Below are 17,633 nucleotides of genomic sequence, written 5' to 3'. Positions count from 1 at the left end.
CTTTTTTTTGGGGGGGTGGGAGGGTATTTGTTTGTTGATATGGGTTTTTTGAAGGTCGCAGAGCCGCAAGAGGCAGCAGAAAAACACTTTTCCCAAGGAGCGGGATGCTCCTTCCCGGCTTGCCGCGATCGCGACGCCAGGTGGCAGCGCGGCCCCAGCCACGGACTGCAGCGGGAACAAGGGGCGGATTGGAAAACAGGAGGAAAAAAAGATGAAAAGGGGAAAAAGCGGTGGATGCCTAATAGGCTGTCCTACAGGAAAAGCAGCCCTGCTGCGGGAATAGCTTCAGTGGGATGCTTCAGCTTCTAGACCTGGGAAAAAGCAGCCGAAGGTGCCAAAGGGCTGGCACAGAGGACATGGATACGTGGACACAGATGTAGGATGCTGACACGTGTACAGGGATGCATACATTTGTTATTCTGCCTCGACCCCTCAAAAAACCAAAAATCATCTTATTTCTAATCAGAAACGCATATTAATGTAAATTTCAAATAATGCCATAAACTGGGATTTTGGGATCTCAAACATCAGTCAGGCTGAGCAGCAGATTTTGGTTTGGTTTACGCCTTTTAAAATGCGATTCAAAAGCAAAATAGCACATTTGCTGAGGAAAGCCATCCTTTGAAACAGATAGAGAGAAGCAAAGGTGATGCTGGGAAACACAGGGCTATTTCCAAGCCCAGAAATGCCCAGAAGTAAAGTGGAAAGGGTTTTCCAGTCTGCATGGGAGGCAGGAGGGGCTGGCTGCAAGTTTATCAAGCTCCAGGGTGAAACTAAGAAGCATTTTCTTCCTGTAATACAATCAGAAAGCTACCAGTCTGAATCACAGAATGAATCATGGATCTACTGAACAGTTTGGGTGGGAAGAGACTGTAAAGCCCATCTGATTCCAACCCCTGCCATGGGGCAGGGACACCTTCCACTAGACCAAGTTGCTCCAAGCCTCATCCAACCTGGGCTTGGACACGTCCATATTCTCCTAGCCAACTTCTACCCTTCCCTTTTTGCCTCACAGAATAACTCTTTGGCTAAAACCACTTCCCAGGCCCTTTCTGCTGTGTAACCACAGCTCCTCCCAGCCTTTGTCTGTCGGCAGGACTGAATGAGCTGGGAATTGGCCTCTCCTTCCCTGAAATCGATACCTTCAGTGTCAACAAACCGAGAGCAAGGCAGAGAGCAAAGAGCAGCACTCGAACGACTGAGTGCTGGAGCAGCCTGTCCAGAAAGGGGCTGGGAAGTCTCCTTCCCTGGGGATATTCAAAGCCATCTGGACATAATGCTCTGGGGAGGGGAATTCCTGCCGAGCAGGGATTTTTCTGGGAGGTGGCTGTGTCTTCATAGTTCTCACAGAGTGAAGCAAAGCATTAGGAAAAAAATGCAAATAAAGGCAGCGAGGAGAGTGAGGGGGCAGCAATGCTCCAGTAGTTGTAGGAATATTGGTGTTCAGCTCAACTGAACTGCCCCTAAAATGTCAATAAGAACTGTACTGGCTCGCCTTGCATGACTGGTCTCTTGCCATGGATAATAAACTCTCACAGCACACCTGACACACCTTTCCATGGCCCTGCACTGGGCAGGGACTGCTCAGTGCTCTCACACAGCTCCACCCCTGAGAATCAATTGTTCTCCACCGGGAAGTTTCTGAACCATGCAGATACGGGAGGCTGAAGGAACTCTCCCTTGGCACCCAGCCTTTCCATGGACACTGAAGAGGGGCGACAACCTGGCCTACATTTTACACAGGTCATGGTGGTTCAGGTAATTCAGCCTCAAATATAGTTCAAACTGAGTTTGTAGGCTAAAGGCTTGAGAAATCACCCTTAAAAGAGTGACCAGAATTACACACTGCTTAAATCCCTCCAGCCTCAACAGTGATATTTTAACTTAGCCTGAACAGCTGGCCTCTGGTTGCCACCCACACAGCTCCTTTATTCCCCTCTCCCATACTGGGATATAGATCATGTTCCCAGTTGTGGTGTGAGAAAAGGGACCTCCCATCCCAGCACCCCAACCTTGAGGGCTCCTGCACGGCCCAGGGCACCTGCCTTCTCCTGCATCCCAGCCAGGAGCAGAAGGGAGGGATGTGAGAGCAGGAGATGAAGGGCATCCATGAGGAGCCCCTACACAGAACACCCACGGTCACCGAGCACGTGGTAGGAATAGTCCTTCCTGTCCCGGAGCAGAATGGGGAAAACTGAGAGCACTAAAGACTGAACCATGAAATAGCCTGGCCAGAGGAAGGCCACAGGGGGTACCTTTTGGGGAGGGCAATGACCTGGAAAAGGTGCAAGGACACGGCAGGAGCATGAGGCAGAGTGGACAGCCAGCACCATGGGGGGACAGCCCGGACATGAGCTCCTGAGAACTTCCACAAACACATTCCTCATGCCGTAGGATGGATAAATAAAGGAGAAGGTCACACACTTGCCCTTCCTTCCTCACCCTCAAGAATTCCCTCTGTGTCTTCTCTCCTACAGCAACTCTGTGTGCCCTCACCAGGGAAGCCACCCAGGTGGACATGTGGTGGCTCCTGTGACGCAAATAAGAGTTTCCAGCTTTCCCAACCTTTGCTCCCACACCCAGGGAAAGCAAGACTGCCCAGAAACTGTCCATAACAACACATCTGGTGAAATGGTTTGGGTCTGTGGAATATTTCCTGAAGATACAGGAATGATCTAAGAAACTAGTAGCAAGGAAATTGGTCATGGGTCTGGGAATGATAACCTGTCCTAAAGTTGCTCTTGTATTATTTGATCAATGATGACAATTTGTTACTTCCAAAAAGTTGTTTTACTTGTAATGTTACTTTAACCTTCTTAAATAAAAGTTATTCTTAAACACCCCCCTTCCCCTTAATTTCATACAGCAATCTCATCAGGCTCCCATGGATAGGCTGGAATGTTTCCTACTGTTACCTTGAGATGCTCTTCTCTTTACATCCACTAAATGTACACTTAAAACACAAAACCCAAAGAAAAATAAAATTAAAGAAGCCAATGAAGCTTTCAGGAATCCCAAGTGTCCCACACAGGTGTGGATTCGTTTGCCTTTTTGGGAAAAGCATGGATTCTCAGAGTCCTGCCCCTCATTACACGTCACTCCTTACCCCCTGGTTTCTTCACTGCTCCGTCTGCTTTGTGAGGCCGCTCTGAAAGAGACAAACAAACAGGGAATGACCTCGGGTTTATTCCCATGGGGTTATTTTTAACCTGGATCTTCTCACCGGGTTTGTGGTGCAGCTCCACAAAAAGGAGATGAGTCTGCAAAAACAAGGAGCCATTTGCAGTCCACAGCAGGAGGAGCGGCCAGCGGGAGTGAGTCCTTAAAAAAGAATGGATAAATCTCTTGTACCTGAGTAACACGAGCAATGGGATCAAGGAAAAAAACTGTTCCCTTTGCTGTACTCAACCATCAATCACACTCCAAGTTCTTATCACTTCATCGAAAAAACCAAACTGTAGCATTTTTTTCTGATTAAAGTAATGCAGATTTTAATTCATGCATCTCCTTGTCACGCTTTTCTCAGCACCACCAAAAGACCCAACAGGGCCCCTTTTCCCAGACCAGAGGCTGCAGAGCCAAAACCAACAAAAAAGAAAAGCTAAATAAACATTTCTTTCATCAAGAAGCTCATAGGTGAGGCTTGAAGCGTTGAAAGGTCTTATCTGCAGTGAAATCGAATGCCCAAACTAAATCTCAGCTTGGAAACATTCCCTGGGGTGAGGCTGCCTCCACCCGAGAGCCAACAGAGCTGAGGCAGGACATAAGGGATACACAGGAGCTTTCCATACCAGAACTGGGATGGAGCTATTGGAACAGCTTCTGGCAGAGTTACAGGGTCCCCAGGTGAGTTATCCTGGAAAGCAGAATCAGAAGGGCAGGAAAATGCCAAGGGGGCTTTGGGAAAGTGGCAAATCAACACCTGGCACATTCAGAAACTACACAGAGTAAAAATGCTGCTGGGAAAGGCTGATGCACCAAAAGGGGAAGATTCAGAAACATTTAGAGAAAGGCATAAAAGCATAGAAAAACAGGGCACAACAGAGGAGAGCATCTTACAAACACAGGCAAATGTGTTAATTCCTTATAGAACTCTCTTTTCTCTACATATCTATTTGCTGTCTCTATTAAGTTTTCCTCAGTGGGCATCTCCTGGAGCTGAAAACTCTTATCCTTGCTCTAAATCTCACAGGAGGAGAAGATGGGAATTTATTCAAAGCCTCTATGTGAGATTATCACGTGTCTGCTGCTTCATTTCAAGACGCAAACGAGTTGTTTGTGTTTGGAATGAGAACAACTTCTTCCCATCAGGCTGTCACAGGAACTCAGTGCATCTTTTTGCAGTGAGCTTGGAAAATGACCAGGTGAGCTTTGGGGAGCACAAGGAACAGAGAGACGTCCATGAGGATGCTGAACATTTCTATGCCAACTGCAGCTCATGTCCAACCAGCCCCTTAATTCCAAGCATCCTCCTAACCTTTGCCCCTTCTAGTTTAAAACACCTGCTCTAATTCTGCATTGTCCTGTAACAGCAGCACACACAAACACAAAAAATGCTGCTTGTATCTCTCCCAGGTTAATCATTACACTGCACAGCCCACTCGGTGCAACACTGTGTCAGGAGTAATGGGACAAGGAATTCTTCCTTATGTCCAAAGAAACATCTCATTTTCACCTCCAGCCCTCTGGGATTTCCCAATCCCAGCTTCACCCATTTGTTTTCCAAAATCCAAGATTCTCTATAAAGGAGAGCACTGTCTATATTTATGTGTATGTGAGCTACACTCCTCATAAGTAACCTCCCCACTTTATGACATCTAGCAAGACTTTTTTCCCTAACAGGCTACACCTGTAGATACTAAATTAAAATTTTGACAGTTAGCTTGTCCTAAGTGATTCTTAAATACATAGGAAGCTAATAAAACATTTATAATACTATAAAACTCTGGTAAAATTTGATCACTACGTGACAGAATCACGGGGGGAACAAGAAGAACAGGTGCACAGTAAAACCACTCTGTCTCCATTACTATCATTACAGAGATGTAAAAATTGAGATTATTTTAGTCTCTTAGTCTGGAATAAAAGTGTCTACAGGTGTTCCCTCCATTAAGAGTATTTGGCTGCCAAAAATCTTGGTGCTCATCTGCAAAAGTCAGAGTCTCTGTTGTTTCTTTCCTTAGTAACCATTCCCCACCAGTTCTTCCACCCATTATTTCATTAAAATATAATTATACCAACATTAGAGAGTCAATTAACGTTCTGAGCAGGGCAATTGTGCTCTGTAAGTCAGTGCTTCTGTTTTGCACAGACCAGCACTCCTAACCCCGTGGAAGGCTGGTGTTTGTGCCTCAAAAACCCATCTGACACACTTGAATCCTTCAATCCCAGCCCATGCTGTTCTTTTAAGGAGCAATTCCTAAATCAGCTCAGTAACAACCCAAGGAAGGTTTGGTATTCTTGATCTGTTCATTTCCTTAACTACTGCATAGTACCTCAATAATATAAGCCCCATGTACCTAAACAAGTGGCTGAGTCTATCCTCTACTCTAAGAGTAAATTGCAAAATAGGAATTTCCAAGACTTCCCTAAATACTGTTCAACCTTCCATCCCCTCAATATATGAGGAATACAATCTTTTCTATCCAATTTTTGTTCCATTGCCAGGAATCCAAAACATTGTGTGTTTCGTTATTTTACAGTGAAATGACATTCAACATTTGCTGGCTTTCGAGAAAACACACACATCTGTAAATAAATCAGGTTTGTAACTTTTAAAAGGTGTCATTACCATTAGGACAAGTAAGGCTCAACTGTGGTATTTTCCAACCAGTGGCAGAGCACTGTCTTAGAAGATGAATTCAGTTTCTTTTAGGTGTCTTCTCTGTTCAGTGCATGATAACTAATATTGATCAGAGGGGGGACTAAAGCCTCAGACCCAGTACTGGGATGCAGTCCGGAGGTAAACACGTATTTTTAAACACTTTTTAAAATGTTTCTTCAGCCATCTGGCTGATTTCAACACTGGCTGGGCACCAACATCAATCACTGCTAGATTCTGTGTCTGAAACACAGGAACAATTTGCTTGCTGGGGCAGAGAGGGGATTGAGATAACTACAGTAACAGCTCATGCTTGAACTTAGAAGAAAGTTGAAACACAACAGGTATTTCTAGAGATGAGGTGGATCAGACTCATCAGGAATTTGGCAATACAATTAACACAGCAACTGCCTCTTCTTGCAAAAGAATTGCAGCATGTTTGTACCTACAGAGACTACTCAAGAAATCCATCATCTCATCTAACGTGACTGTGAAAAACCTTTCAGCCCTGCTTTTGAAGCGATGCATTTACCATGTACAGGAAAACAACAAAACAAAAACCACTGTGCCAGGTATGTCCACCAACTGCAAAAGATTTGAAATCTCATTAAGAAACCTAACTAAGAAGTCTAACTAACCATTTTACATTTCAACTGAATCAAAGCTCCTACAGGAAATCGATCTACACTCACAAAAAATAGCAATATTTTTGATTTCAAATACATAGCATGCACCACGGTAAATACTGAGAAGAAAAACTCTGTGTATCCTAATAAGCATCCACATTTATATACACGCACACGGTGGGTACTTTGAGGCAACCAGCATTCAATTGAACAAAAATATACTTCCAACAACAGCATTTCTCTATTAAATCCATGTTTATTGCTTAAGTTTTATCACAGTGGAGATTAAATTATGCTTAATCATCCGGTCAGTGCTTTTGTACCTTCTTTAATGCCAAAAGACCCCCACATTTTAAACCAAGTCATTCATACACTCTAAGTCTTCTCACCATCCCACCATTCATCACCTCTGTGTGCTCCTGTAGTTGCCATGGGCTGTAAGATTGTAAAAAGGTATAGCTAAGAGGCTTATATTTATAATACCATTTTTTTCTTCAAGTATTCAGAGAGCAGCACAAGTAGCTGCCCTACGTATTAGAAACATATCTGCACTGTTATTTATTGCTGTAGGACCGAGGTTCCTGATGGAATGGTGGTGAAATTTTGCATCACTGTGTATGAAGATGAACTCAGCATCCCGTCATCACCCCAACTCCTCCCATGTTAGTGAGCGACAACAAGGCAAAACGGGCTTCCCTCCTTTCTCTTTCAGCCACGGGACCTCGAACTACAAATAAATAAAGCGTAGACTCACAACGTGTGTAGTGCAAATTCCAAGTAAACAGAATGACATGGAAAGCATAGTTGCCAACTGTGTGTCAGCAGGGCAGCAATGATTCCACGCCCGGCATTCCCGCCCTCGGAGCACACACCACCGCCAGCGTCCCGTGTCGGCGACAATGATTGAAGGAGATTGTTGGAGGCAGGGGGACTCGGGGCCACCTCCGCACGCCGGGTGGCCAGGCCTCACCCCACACATCCCACCAGCCCCAGGCAGGACAGCTGGACACCGCCCATGGCGCGGAATTCCTATTGGCAACTACGTGGAACATGGATTGCATGGCCCAGACTAATAGAAGGTAATATTTCTGTTTTTCCAGATACAACCATTGAAAGAGAACATCTACAACATTGCGACTCAGAAAGAACTTAATGAGAATTAACAGGAAAGACATTCAACTCTGGGGACACAGGGGGAGTGCTGTGTGGGGGTCATTCCCTTTAAACAAACCCCAAGGAGCGGGGTTTGAGTCTGCACAGCTCTGGGCCATTACAAAACATTCTGCACTAAGCACAGGGCTAGGTTTTCGTAAGTTGTTGGTTTTGGATTTTTTTTTTTGTTGCCGTTGTTTCACTTATTTTTCTTAATTATGTAAATCTGCTTCCCACACAGCCATATTTGGAACTGAAATAAGACTCCCTAATATTTTTGTGGCATAAATTCTGTATGTAGAGAAAGGTGACAAATAAAATTTTGTCTCAATTAAAATTAGGACATACTGTAGACTTGCTCAGGACCCTTTTCTCTAAAGTACTGGTAGCGAGCAGAAGAGTCATGCAGCTTTATCAGTAAAACGAGTACATATTTTTGCCATTTTTCTTCAGTGCTCATTAAGATTTTTTTTTTTTAACGTCTGTGTTCTCAGTCCACAACTTGCTGTTTCTTGCAAAAAGACTGGGGAAAATAATTTATGTTTTAAACAGCATTCTTACACAACAGGTTGAACCTTCAACAAAGGAAACACAGAACTAGCACTAGAGAGTTCTCTCAGCTAAAGAATAGTAAAAGAATAAAAAAATAAAAGGAGAACACCTCTGCAAATAAAAGGAAACCTCTCCGCATTTGGGACACACACATTGACCTTTTAAAAACCGAAAATTCATAAATATGGTCATTGTATAGAACTTTAGAGAATTAAGGCTTCTAAAAACTTTAGTGCCAAAATAACCTCTCTGCATCAGTATTAAGAATAAAGTATTTTCCATTTTAGGTTGTGCTTGCCTTTTTTTTTTTTTTTTTTTTTTTAAAAGGCTGCTCTTAGTTCCATAGAATTTTGTCACATAATATTACATACTGAAGGGGAGTGTTAGAACTGCTTATTGACGTTTTAAGTAGTTGTTAGACTAAGTTACAGCGATAAAATTTGATTACTGATCTGATTCGTTACTACTTTACATGGGGCTGTTGGCTCATTTCACCTTTTTTTCATGCTTAATGTGGCCATTTCTTCTATACTTGCCATTGGGGATCCCGTTCTGGCAGTGTCCATTAACAGCACTATGTTTGTCATTTGACCAGAGATGTTTGCTCTGCTTGCAGATTAATTTTGTCATCCTGGCCAAAACATAGTATAGTAAGGCAGCACCCACTAGTAGGACCAAGGCAATATCCAGTAAGAAATACTGAAACAGGGAGATGCTGTAAACAGCAGCACGTAGATGCTGGGCTCCGTTGTGGCGCAGGATGTAATTGATCCAGTACACAGTCCGGTTCACAGGGTGCCCAGGCTGGTCCTTGTGGATCTCCGACAGCCTCTGCGCCCGCTGCCGGTAGCTGGGGGGAGGCAAGCAAACAAGAAGAAAGGAAAAGCGGTCATCTCACGTTATTGTGCAACTGAATTACTGGAGAAACGCACAACAGCGAGAAACCTGGCCTTGATTTTGCAATAAACCATTTCCACCCAGGTCCGGAGTTTCGCCCAAAACTCTTTGTTTTTCAGCCCGGCAGCTGATCCTGTCAAATTCTTCCTCTCCTGCCTGCAGGGTCGACAGGTTATTTACACAGGACTTGCCTTTACACCAAGGATAATTGCACAAGGGAAAGGTGATGAAACTGATGTTATCAAGGTCGCTATCAACATTCCTCCTCTCTGCCACTCGCTCGCTCCCGGATTCTCCTTTCTCAGAAAGACTCAGTTCCCATGAAAGCAAGAAGCATCAACAGCACTAACTAGGGTTAGCCCAATACAATATATTCCCAGCTAACCCTACTTTTAATGTGGAGATGACAGGTATTACTGGCCAGAAAAGGAAAATAACACTTTAAATATTACTATTTTATAATAAAATCACAGAACTTAGAGTCACTCTTTCTGACTACCTCCCCATTTTAGCTACAACCCAAACTATGTACATGTATCTTGCTCCAGGCCCTGCAGGTAGCACGACAGCCAGACTGCTCATGTGGAGTAATCAAGACAGACACAAAGGTCTGCAATATGGAGTAAGTCAGGACAGGTTTGTCTCCATAACCTCTGTGCCCTCCATATGGCAAATACTATAAAGAGCAAGTGAGACAACTCAGTTCTGGTGCTGAGCAATGAGCCCAGCACCCATACAGAAACTTCAGCCATTGGGTAATCTTGGGAAATGGGACAAACATCCAGACTTGCCTCAGCTGTAGACACAAATAACGAAACGCAGGTTGTTTCCACCGCACAAAGGTTTCATACCCACATTTAATGCACAAACAATCGCTCATTCCATACCTGGGATCATTAATAACTTTTACTAGGGCTTCATACAGTTCGCTCTCAGTCATGGTCTTCCAGTTCAGCAGTATTCCCATGCCTTTGGCCTGCACACGGGTCATGGTATCGTAGTGGTCTCCAAAGAGGGGAATGCCCACCACCGGGACCCCGTGGTACATGGTTTCAAAAATGCTGTTCAAGCCTCCGTGACTGAGGAATGCTTTAATGTTAGAGTGACCTGGAACCACAAGAGGCATGAAGGTTACAAAATGCACTTCTATCTCCTTTATATTAAGTTACTGAAGCACCCAGGTACAACTTTATCACTATGTTTCTATGGCTGCAACTCGGGCAGGTAAAAGTGACTGCAGCTTGTTCTGAAGCTCTCCCTAAACCCACTCTGCTGAAATTCCTCATGCATTAAATCATTTCCTTATACACTGAGAGGGAGCAGCCAAAGCAAAGCAAATTCTCCTGTATACGAGTCGTGTAAAATGATTAATGGAGTGATTAATATGCATTGCCTACTCCCGAGTAGCTGCAGGTGGTGACTCCAGCAGGTTTAGCAGTACACGTGAGTGAGGGGGAGCACGGTTTTGTACGAAATACAACTTTTTAAATGGCAGGACAACTGATGTCACACCCTCCCCTAAAGCTTCACATGCCTTACTTGAGGTTAGTAAGACATGACAATCAGAGCAACAGCCTCATGTCATGGAAAAAGCAGCCTGCCTCAGAGCAATCCTGTAACCAAAACAAATCTACCTGCTTTAGGAGTCGTCTGCCTAACCACTATGTTATGGGAAATTCTCCAGCTTACACGCACACACACAGATGCTTAATGCACTCATCAGCTCCCATCAGAGCTGTTTTGGGAACACATTATCATCCAGGTCTCCCAGAAACAGTCAAATATTCTGTGGCCTCTCAGATCTGCAAGGGGCTCAGGTACCCTTTGACAGGGAAGGAGAAGAAAAATAAAATATCAGGTTTCATCCCCCCCTGAGAACCTGGAGCACCTCCGTTCAACAGAAAGATTATCAGCTTGCAACACGCGCCCAGGTTCTGGTAGAGCTTTCTTGGACAAAAGCAGCTGTATAAAACAGTATTTACAGACTCCTAAAGCTTATTCTGATGCTATGTGAACATAGCTCAGTTTTATGACTCCTCCTTGAACAGTGTTTGAACTTGAGGAAAACATGACATTCTTATCAGAGAAAGACAATTAACAGAGAGGTGTTCAATTCTGTCTTCAGATCCTAATTTAATATTCTTGCCCCGTGACTTCCATGACAGAAGTTATCCTGGCTTTATAATAACTGTTAATTCAGTAGAATATTTTTGAAAGAACAAACTGAACTCAAGTGAGAATAAGCACTAAAGAATGGAAACAGATACTCACCAAGGAGGTCATTTTGTGGTAACCATTCGATCAGCTTGGTATTGTTGCCTAAATTCCTCGGTTTGTTTCCTGAAAACCTAAACCAGTAACATCAAATGGAAACAGTTACCAAACCCTCCAAAATGACTACTAAAGGACAGTACTGTTTTGTTCGTTAGAGAGCATTGAAACTGTATCTTCAGAAAGAATCACCTACACATTTCCAATTAAGCAAGACATACATCGTTACAACTGGCTTATACTTCTGTATGTTGAAAAAAGACTAAGATACTCATGCTAAATTACATAAAAGCAGATAACTGTGTTACTGGTTTGTCCTCCCTAACCAGATGGGCACAAAGAGCTACAATAATCCCTGGATTTAGCATTGCGACATAAGACCGCCAAGCAGTACTCACCACATTTCTGTCCAACACACAGGTCCTTGATCTGAGGAACAAAATCAAGCCCCACATCCCCAAAAAACTCCAAGTTACATCTGACTGATGAACAAATACCTAAATTTTAACAGAAGGCTTCAAATGAAATTGTTGGGTTGGCATTAAAAAAAAAAAACAAACCTATCCTCAAGAAAAATCCTCTCCATTTATTTACTACAAAAAGGGGATGCTTCCTAAAGATAAATATTCCAGGGAAAACAGCAAAAGGAGACAAGAAAAGCAGTAAGATAAATTGGGATTACTAATTAGAAGCCAAGCACTGTTGTGGGGCTCATAAGAAAACAGTAACTATGCCAAACAAAAACTGATGCAACCTTCAGAACAGCTTCAGTGCCAAAGCCTGGAAAATTCCCATTTTCCTGTTCATTAGTGGGGTTTGCTCCTTGAACTACACACAGCAGGGAGGACGTGGTGGGGAACAGGCCACCAAGACTGTTAATACAACTCCAAGAGCGTGGCAGGGTTTTGAGACACCCACATGAAATATAAGACACTGATTATCTGGAAAAAAATGGTTCACATGAACTCCAGCAAATTATATCAGCAATGCTTAACGTGAAGCAGAGCTGACTAAACAGTTTTTGGATTTTTACAGGGAGTTGAGAGCACCACTCAAGACATTTTTAGAACTGAGAATGCTTTTTACTGATTCTGAATCCTGAAAATTGCTCTTCCTTCAGTTTCTCACAGAAGGACAAGCAAATGGGAAAATCAGTAACGAAAGCCTGTGCTTACACATAAAAGAAGAAAAGGGGCCTAAAAAAGAGAAAAAGGGGGAAGACGACAGAAAATGGAAGATTTTCATCATCAGGATTCATTCTTGAGCCCTGGGGTAGTTTCTTCATCCAAAATAGGGACAGTATGTCCTAAATGTTATAATCTTAGCCTGTTTTCACTGTCCCCGATCCTTCCAAGGATATAAACTCAGCCTAGGAGTGTAACCCGTGCCTTATTCTGCCACAACAATAACTGCTTCTCCTTGTTACCAGAATATTGCAATATTTTCATGCCGAGAGTTTTTCAGGAGTGTCATATCATCTGTGCCACCTAGGTAATCTCAATTCCAGCTTCTGCAACTCCAGCAGGAAACAAGCATGCTCCAACCCATGCCAAGTTGCTCCAAAACTGCCCTTACCTCCAGATAACCCTCTGGGGCAGCCTGGCCAGGGCATGTGCCAACTTATTGGCGATGTCTTCCGACAGGTATTTCACTCCAGCGCCGAAGGAGACGAGGACAAAACCGTTCTCGTGAGCACCGTTCACCCACGCCTGGAGATCCTGTGGGAAGCAAAGTTCACATTGAGCACTGCAGAGGTCAAGCACAGGAACAATAAGGAAAGACTGCTTCGAAAGGGCAGTTGTCGGTAACTTTGTTGCTTCAGAAGCCAAGTTTCACAAACCCCAAACATTCTAGAACAATGAACACACCAAGAACAATGGCTGATGATTCAGAATCCAGGGCACAGGCCACGAACAGCAAAACCCTTCCGTGTTGGTTTAGCTTCAGTATTAACTGCCAGTGGCTTAAGACAACTTGTCCCTCCTTAATTGATCAGTTGACATCCATTCACAAGTTAACAGGCTGCATTTTAACCCAGCACAGCATCAATAGATCCATCTCAGAGTATCAGCTTGGAAGCCCTGCACAGGAGAAGCATGAACGAAGCCTGGGACTCAGCTGTGTCATTTCCAGCCTTTAGGAAAGCTTCAAAAGCCTTGCTTTGTTTTCATTTATATAAAAAGAATAAACAACTTGAAAGAAGCCAGAGCTTCCATAAACACTGTCAGTTTCTACTGCTCAAGGAGTAAAGAAAATGTACCTTTTACTTTTTGAAGCATAGATTTAAATTCTGGGTTTTTCCTAACACAACTGCTGGCAATGGAAACAAAAACAAAAAAATCCTACCACTGGCATACCAGTCAGATGAAGAGTATCTTCTGTTTCTCGGGATACGGTTTAATTCTGGTCTTGTCATATTTAAGCACAAGCCTGCTCAACACCCATAAAAGCAATAGGAAATGAGCAAAGAGAAAATGAAGAGCCTTGCTCACAATGCGCCTCTTGTCCTGGTAATAAATAGGAGGGCAGACAGTAATGGAGTAATGCCGCGCTATCGTATCCGAGCACAAAATCTAGCACGTGGCACTGGGGGTTGTGCACTGCCCTCTGGAATAAAGCAAAAAAGATTTCCATTTTCTTTAAAATCCACAGTTCGTCCTTTTCCAGTGCACTCTTTTCCTTTTTTTTTATTCATGTGAAGGGAGAGGGAGCAAGCAAAGGAGGGGAAGCAGCTGTGACCCGCCTCGAAGCTGAATCATTTATTAGGGGCTGAACTTCTGACACAAAAGTTTCCAAGTGGTTTTGTGATTTATTTAAAGCTCATCCTTGAATCTTACTTCAGGACCTAAGGCATACTGCAAATGTCATTATATTATAGTCACTGTAGTGCTTCAACTAGTTACATCTTGAAGTACTTCCCATAAGCTATTTAAAGCTAAAGAGACAACTTTTTGTGGGCTCTAGGACAAACCATTCTGAAAAGCCCAAAATTCACAGGCCCTGGTCTTCACAGGGCACTCACCCAGCCAAAGGGGCAGATTCCTGGAGGTTTCCAGAGTGCCTTCTTGATGACACCTCCCTGATACAGGCGCTCAGGAAGCCACAAACAAGATATTTGTGCTGGCTCTCAAATATACAAACGTGGCAGACCTTGTCTGGGATGCAAAGGTCCAGGCCGCCTTGCCTGCAGTGACCACGAGATGGAGTTCAGGATACTGAGGCAACATGGCAGACAACAGCAGCATCTCCCGGGCTTCAAGAGAGCCAATTCCAGCCTCTTCAGAGGCCTGCTTGGAAGAATACCACAGGGGACAAATCTAGAAAGACAGGCTCAGGAGAGCTGGTTGATGTTCCAGCACCACTTCCTCCAAGCTCAAGCATGGTCCATGCTGATGAGCAGGAAGCTAGCAAAGGTAGCAGGGAAGATAAAAAAAGACTCCTGGGTAAGACTCAGATTTAAAAAGAAAAAGCACATATGAGTCAGAAACAGGGACAGGCAGACTATCCACACATTGCCTGAGCTTGCAGGGACGGGGTTTGGAAAGTCAGACCTCAACAGGACAAGGGACCTGGTGCCAAAAAGCTCAAGGTGCTTCCTGCTTTCTTCATTTTAGACTTTATTGGTATGGCCTTTCGCAATCCCAGGCCCTCAGACCAGAGGGAAAGACTAAATAAACTGGACTAAATAGACTACTTATATGACAGGATGCACCCAGAAATGCCAGGTGTCTGCAAACTGGTGTGGAGTGGTTGGGGAAACGGGGTGACTAGCCAGTGCCACTTGTGTTTTTATAGAGGAGAATCCACGGAATGGGCTATTCAGCCTCAACTTGATCCCTGGAAAGTGATGGAGAATAATCCTGGGTCATCCTGGCATCAGAAGGTCCTACCTGTGACTACTCCTCCTTGGCCAGACACATGGTTTCTGCTACTGGAGATGAGTCTGTTCTCACTGAGAACTGGCTCCCAAGGCCCACTGCTCCTCTGCGCTTAATGAGAAATTCTGTGAGACTTCACAGATCTGATGTATTCACACAGTAACAATTGTACTTCATTATGTAAGCATGGAGGAGATATAAATATTTCCTTATAATGGAATTTCTAAAACAGCATTCAAAAAATCCCCATGTATAAAATATAGCTGCTAAGTACGTAGAATTTTATGTAGAGGAACACAAAAAAAAAAAAAAGGAACTTCACTATATCACCTACTGACTTTTGTGTTTTGTTGTGCAACAGCAAAGCAACCTGCCCTGTGTTATTATTGTGGTTTCATAGCCAAGCCTCTTTAATCCTTCCCTTTGAAGGTAATCCCACTGCTTCAGTGGACATAACATGGACAAAGGTGAATTTAAAATCTTGACAGGCAAGACAAGATCCTGCCATCAGGCTCAAAGCATGGGATTTGTTTGTCATATTAAACGGGATTGTATTTTAAAAATAACTGGAATACAAAACACCATAGTTTGTATCAACAGAACCTTAATATCCAGACCAGAGCTGAATGATACCTGGCCAAAGCAGAAGCAGAGGAAGCTGATCTTGTCTTTTGAGTTTCTTTTAGAGCGCTAAATTAGAAAGACTGTAATTAATTCCTCAGACAGGGTTAAAACTGCCCAGTGCCAACCTCAGGAAGATGCAGAGAGTCTGATCTCACCTTGCTGTATTTTCACATCAACTGAAAGGTTCTTTCCTACCCCCGATTTTACTTATGCTTTACATGGTGCTGTTAGCAAGAGGAATTACTTACCTGCCTTCTGACCTGCAGCCCCTTTCCAATCTGCTCCCCCAGTGGGGTGCTGGACATCACTACAGTGCACGGGCTGCAGAAAATCAACTACAGACTTGTAACAACAAGGGTTCTTCCTGCAAACATCTGTGTCATTCCTGGCATAACATAGCCTTGATTAAATGGGATCACTAAAAATGTAGGGAGTTGGGTAAAAATTAGGCAACGGAAAACAGGGAACTTTCACTGCCTCCTCGTAGAGCTCCCGGAGTTTGTGATCTGGATGAGTCCATTATTCTCAGGTTCCTTAAACTTAATTACAATTATTTCTGTGACAGCTTTTTAGCACAGAATTTCTAAACAGAACATCAAGTGAAACTGAATCCAAGAGAGTGGCATTCCCAGGCCTTGGATTTTAAGACCAATCTGAATGACCTGGTACAATTAGCCAGGCCATGGCACGAAGCCTCAGTATTTTCTTGTACTTTGCCTGTTCTTTGTGTAGTATACAAGGTATAGTCGTGATACCCACAGCAGATAAAGAGCAAGCTGTGCTCTTGGCACATCTCTGAAAGGGACTGAACACTTCAACAGTGCCATGACTACGTCTATGTACGTCCTTTAATTCTTACACGGACAGTCCTAATGCTCACAAAAGAGAGGCTTGGAGCAATGCTCACAGAACCTGAACATTAGAAAACACACACTGATGCCACAGGACAATTTCGTTTGCCTACAATTTCAGCAGCCTTCAGCCACTTTGCCACCTTTCCACTCTCTAGGGCCGTAGTAGCCCAAACAGCCCCCACAGCAGCCTCAGTGAACGGCCACCCACTAAAAACCCTCACAGACACCCAAGCTCATCCCCCATGAACTCACCCCTTGCTTCCCCTTAAATCCACTTACACTTTTGACCTCCAGCACATTCTGCCCTGGCGATCTAATTACGCTCTGTATGAAAAGGCACTGAGTCAGGATGAGTCATTAGAGCTGCCCTCATTAAAATCAACATTCCCTGATCGGGCACCACTTCGCAGCTCCTCGCTTGCAGCACAGCGACCTCCTTTTGCCCACTTCAAAGAATTTTCAGGTTTCCTGTCAACTCAGGATGATTTTCTTATAACACAAGGAAAGGAAATGACCATTTTGGAAGTCTAACCTATAGGAAAAAAAAATCGGGGGAGGGAGTTTGTTACATGATGAGCTGCTTTGAGCCTTCCTCACATTCTGGTTCGAACTTGAACCAAGCACAGAACTGAGAAGTTCATTCAAGCTTAACATACACATCATTAAGACACACTTGTTCAAATGGCTCTCTCTTTCAGCGGCTAGAAGAAAGCGCCTAATCCCTTCCATCACCCCTAAATGTAAGTAATTTTCAGTTTTTCTTTAAACAGAGGCAAGGGCTTTTCTTTCTAAATCCTAGCACAGCCAAGGGACAACATTGCCTCGTTGAGGCTGCACTGCCTACTTGACAAACCTAGCAGTGAGTTAGAAAGAGAGATCTGGCTTTTCCCTTCCAAACCAGCAATCAAACCTTAAGGAACTATAATCCCCAAACCTCGATGAACTTCACAGCAAAACT

General features: G+C 43.8%; 1 protein-coding gene across 3 annotated transcripts in view; it reads right to left on the bottom strand.

Annotated features, from left to right (window-relative positions):
- Window positions 1-6,683: 6,683 nt before the first annotated feature.
- The window catches only part of UGT8 (UDP glycosyltransferase 8), a 33,556-nt gene continuing 22,606 nt past the window's right edge, over window positions 6,684-17,633 (bottom strand). For 2 of the 3 annotated variants that reach the window (XM_017730731.1, XM_017730733.1), the window contains exons 3-6: window positions 12,895-13,037; window positions 11,320-11,396; window positions 9,936-10,155; window positions 8,554-9,001 (exon numbers count right to left, since the gene is read on the bottom strand). In XM_017730731.1, coding sequence (XP_017586220.1) covers window positions 8,638-9,001; window positions 9,936-10,155; window positions 11,320-11,396; window positions 12,895-13,037 — 804 coding nt within the window. In that variant the 3' untranslated portion in view covers window positions 8,554-8,637. Of the gene's footprint in view, window positions 9,002-9,935; window positions 10,156-11,319; window positions 11,397-12,894; window positions 13,038-17,633 lie in introns of all 3 variants that reach the window. The other variant, XM_008630946.2, reaches the window with a different exon arrangement.

This window comes from Corvus brachyrhynchos, unplaced genomic scaffold (genome assembly GCF_000691975.1).
Source record: "Corvus brachyrhynchos isolate BGI_N302 unplaced genomic scaffold, ASM69197v1 scaffold1333, whole genome shotgun sequence".
Taxonomy (NCBI): Eukaryota; Metazoa; Chordata; class Aves; order Passeriformes; family Corvidae; genus Corvus; species Corvus brachyrhynchos.
The sequence above is the reverse complement of the archived record's forward strand: the minus strand, read 5'-3'. Positions and strand labels throughout refer to the sequence as shown.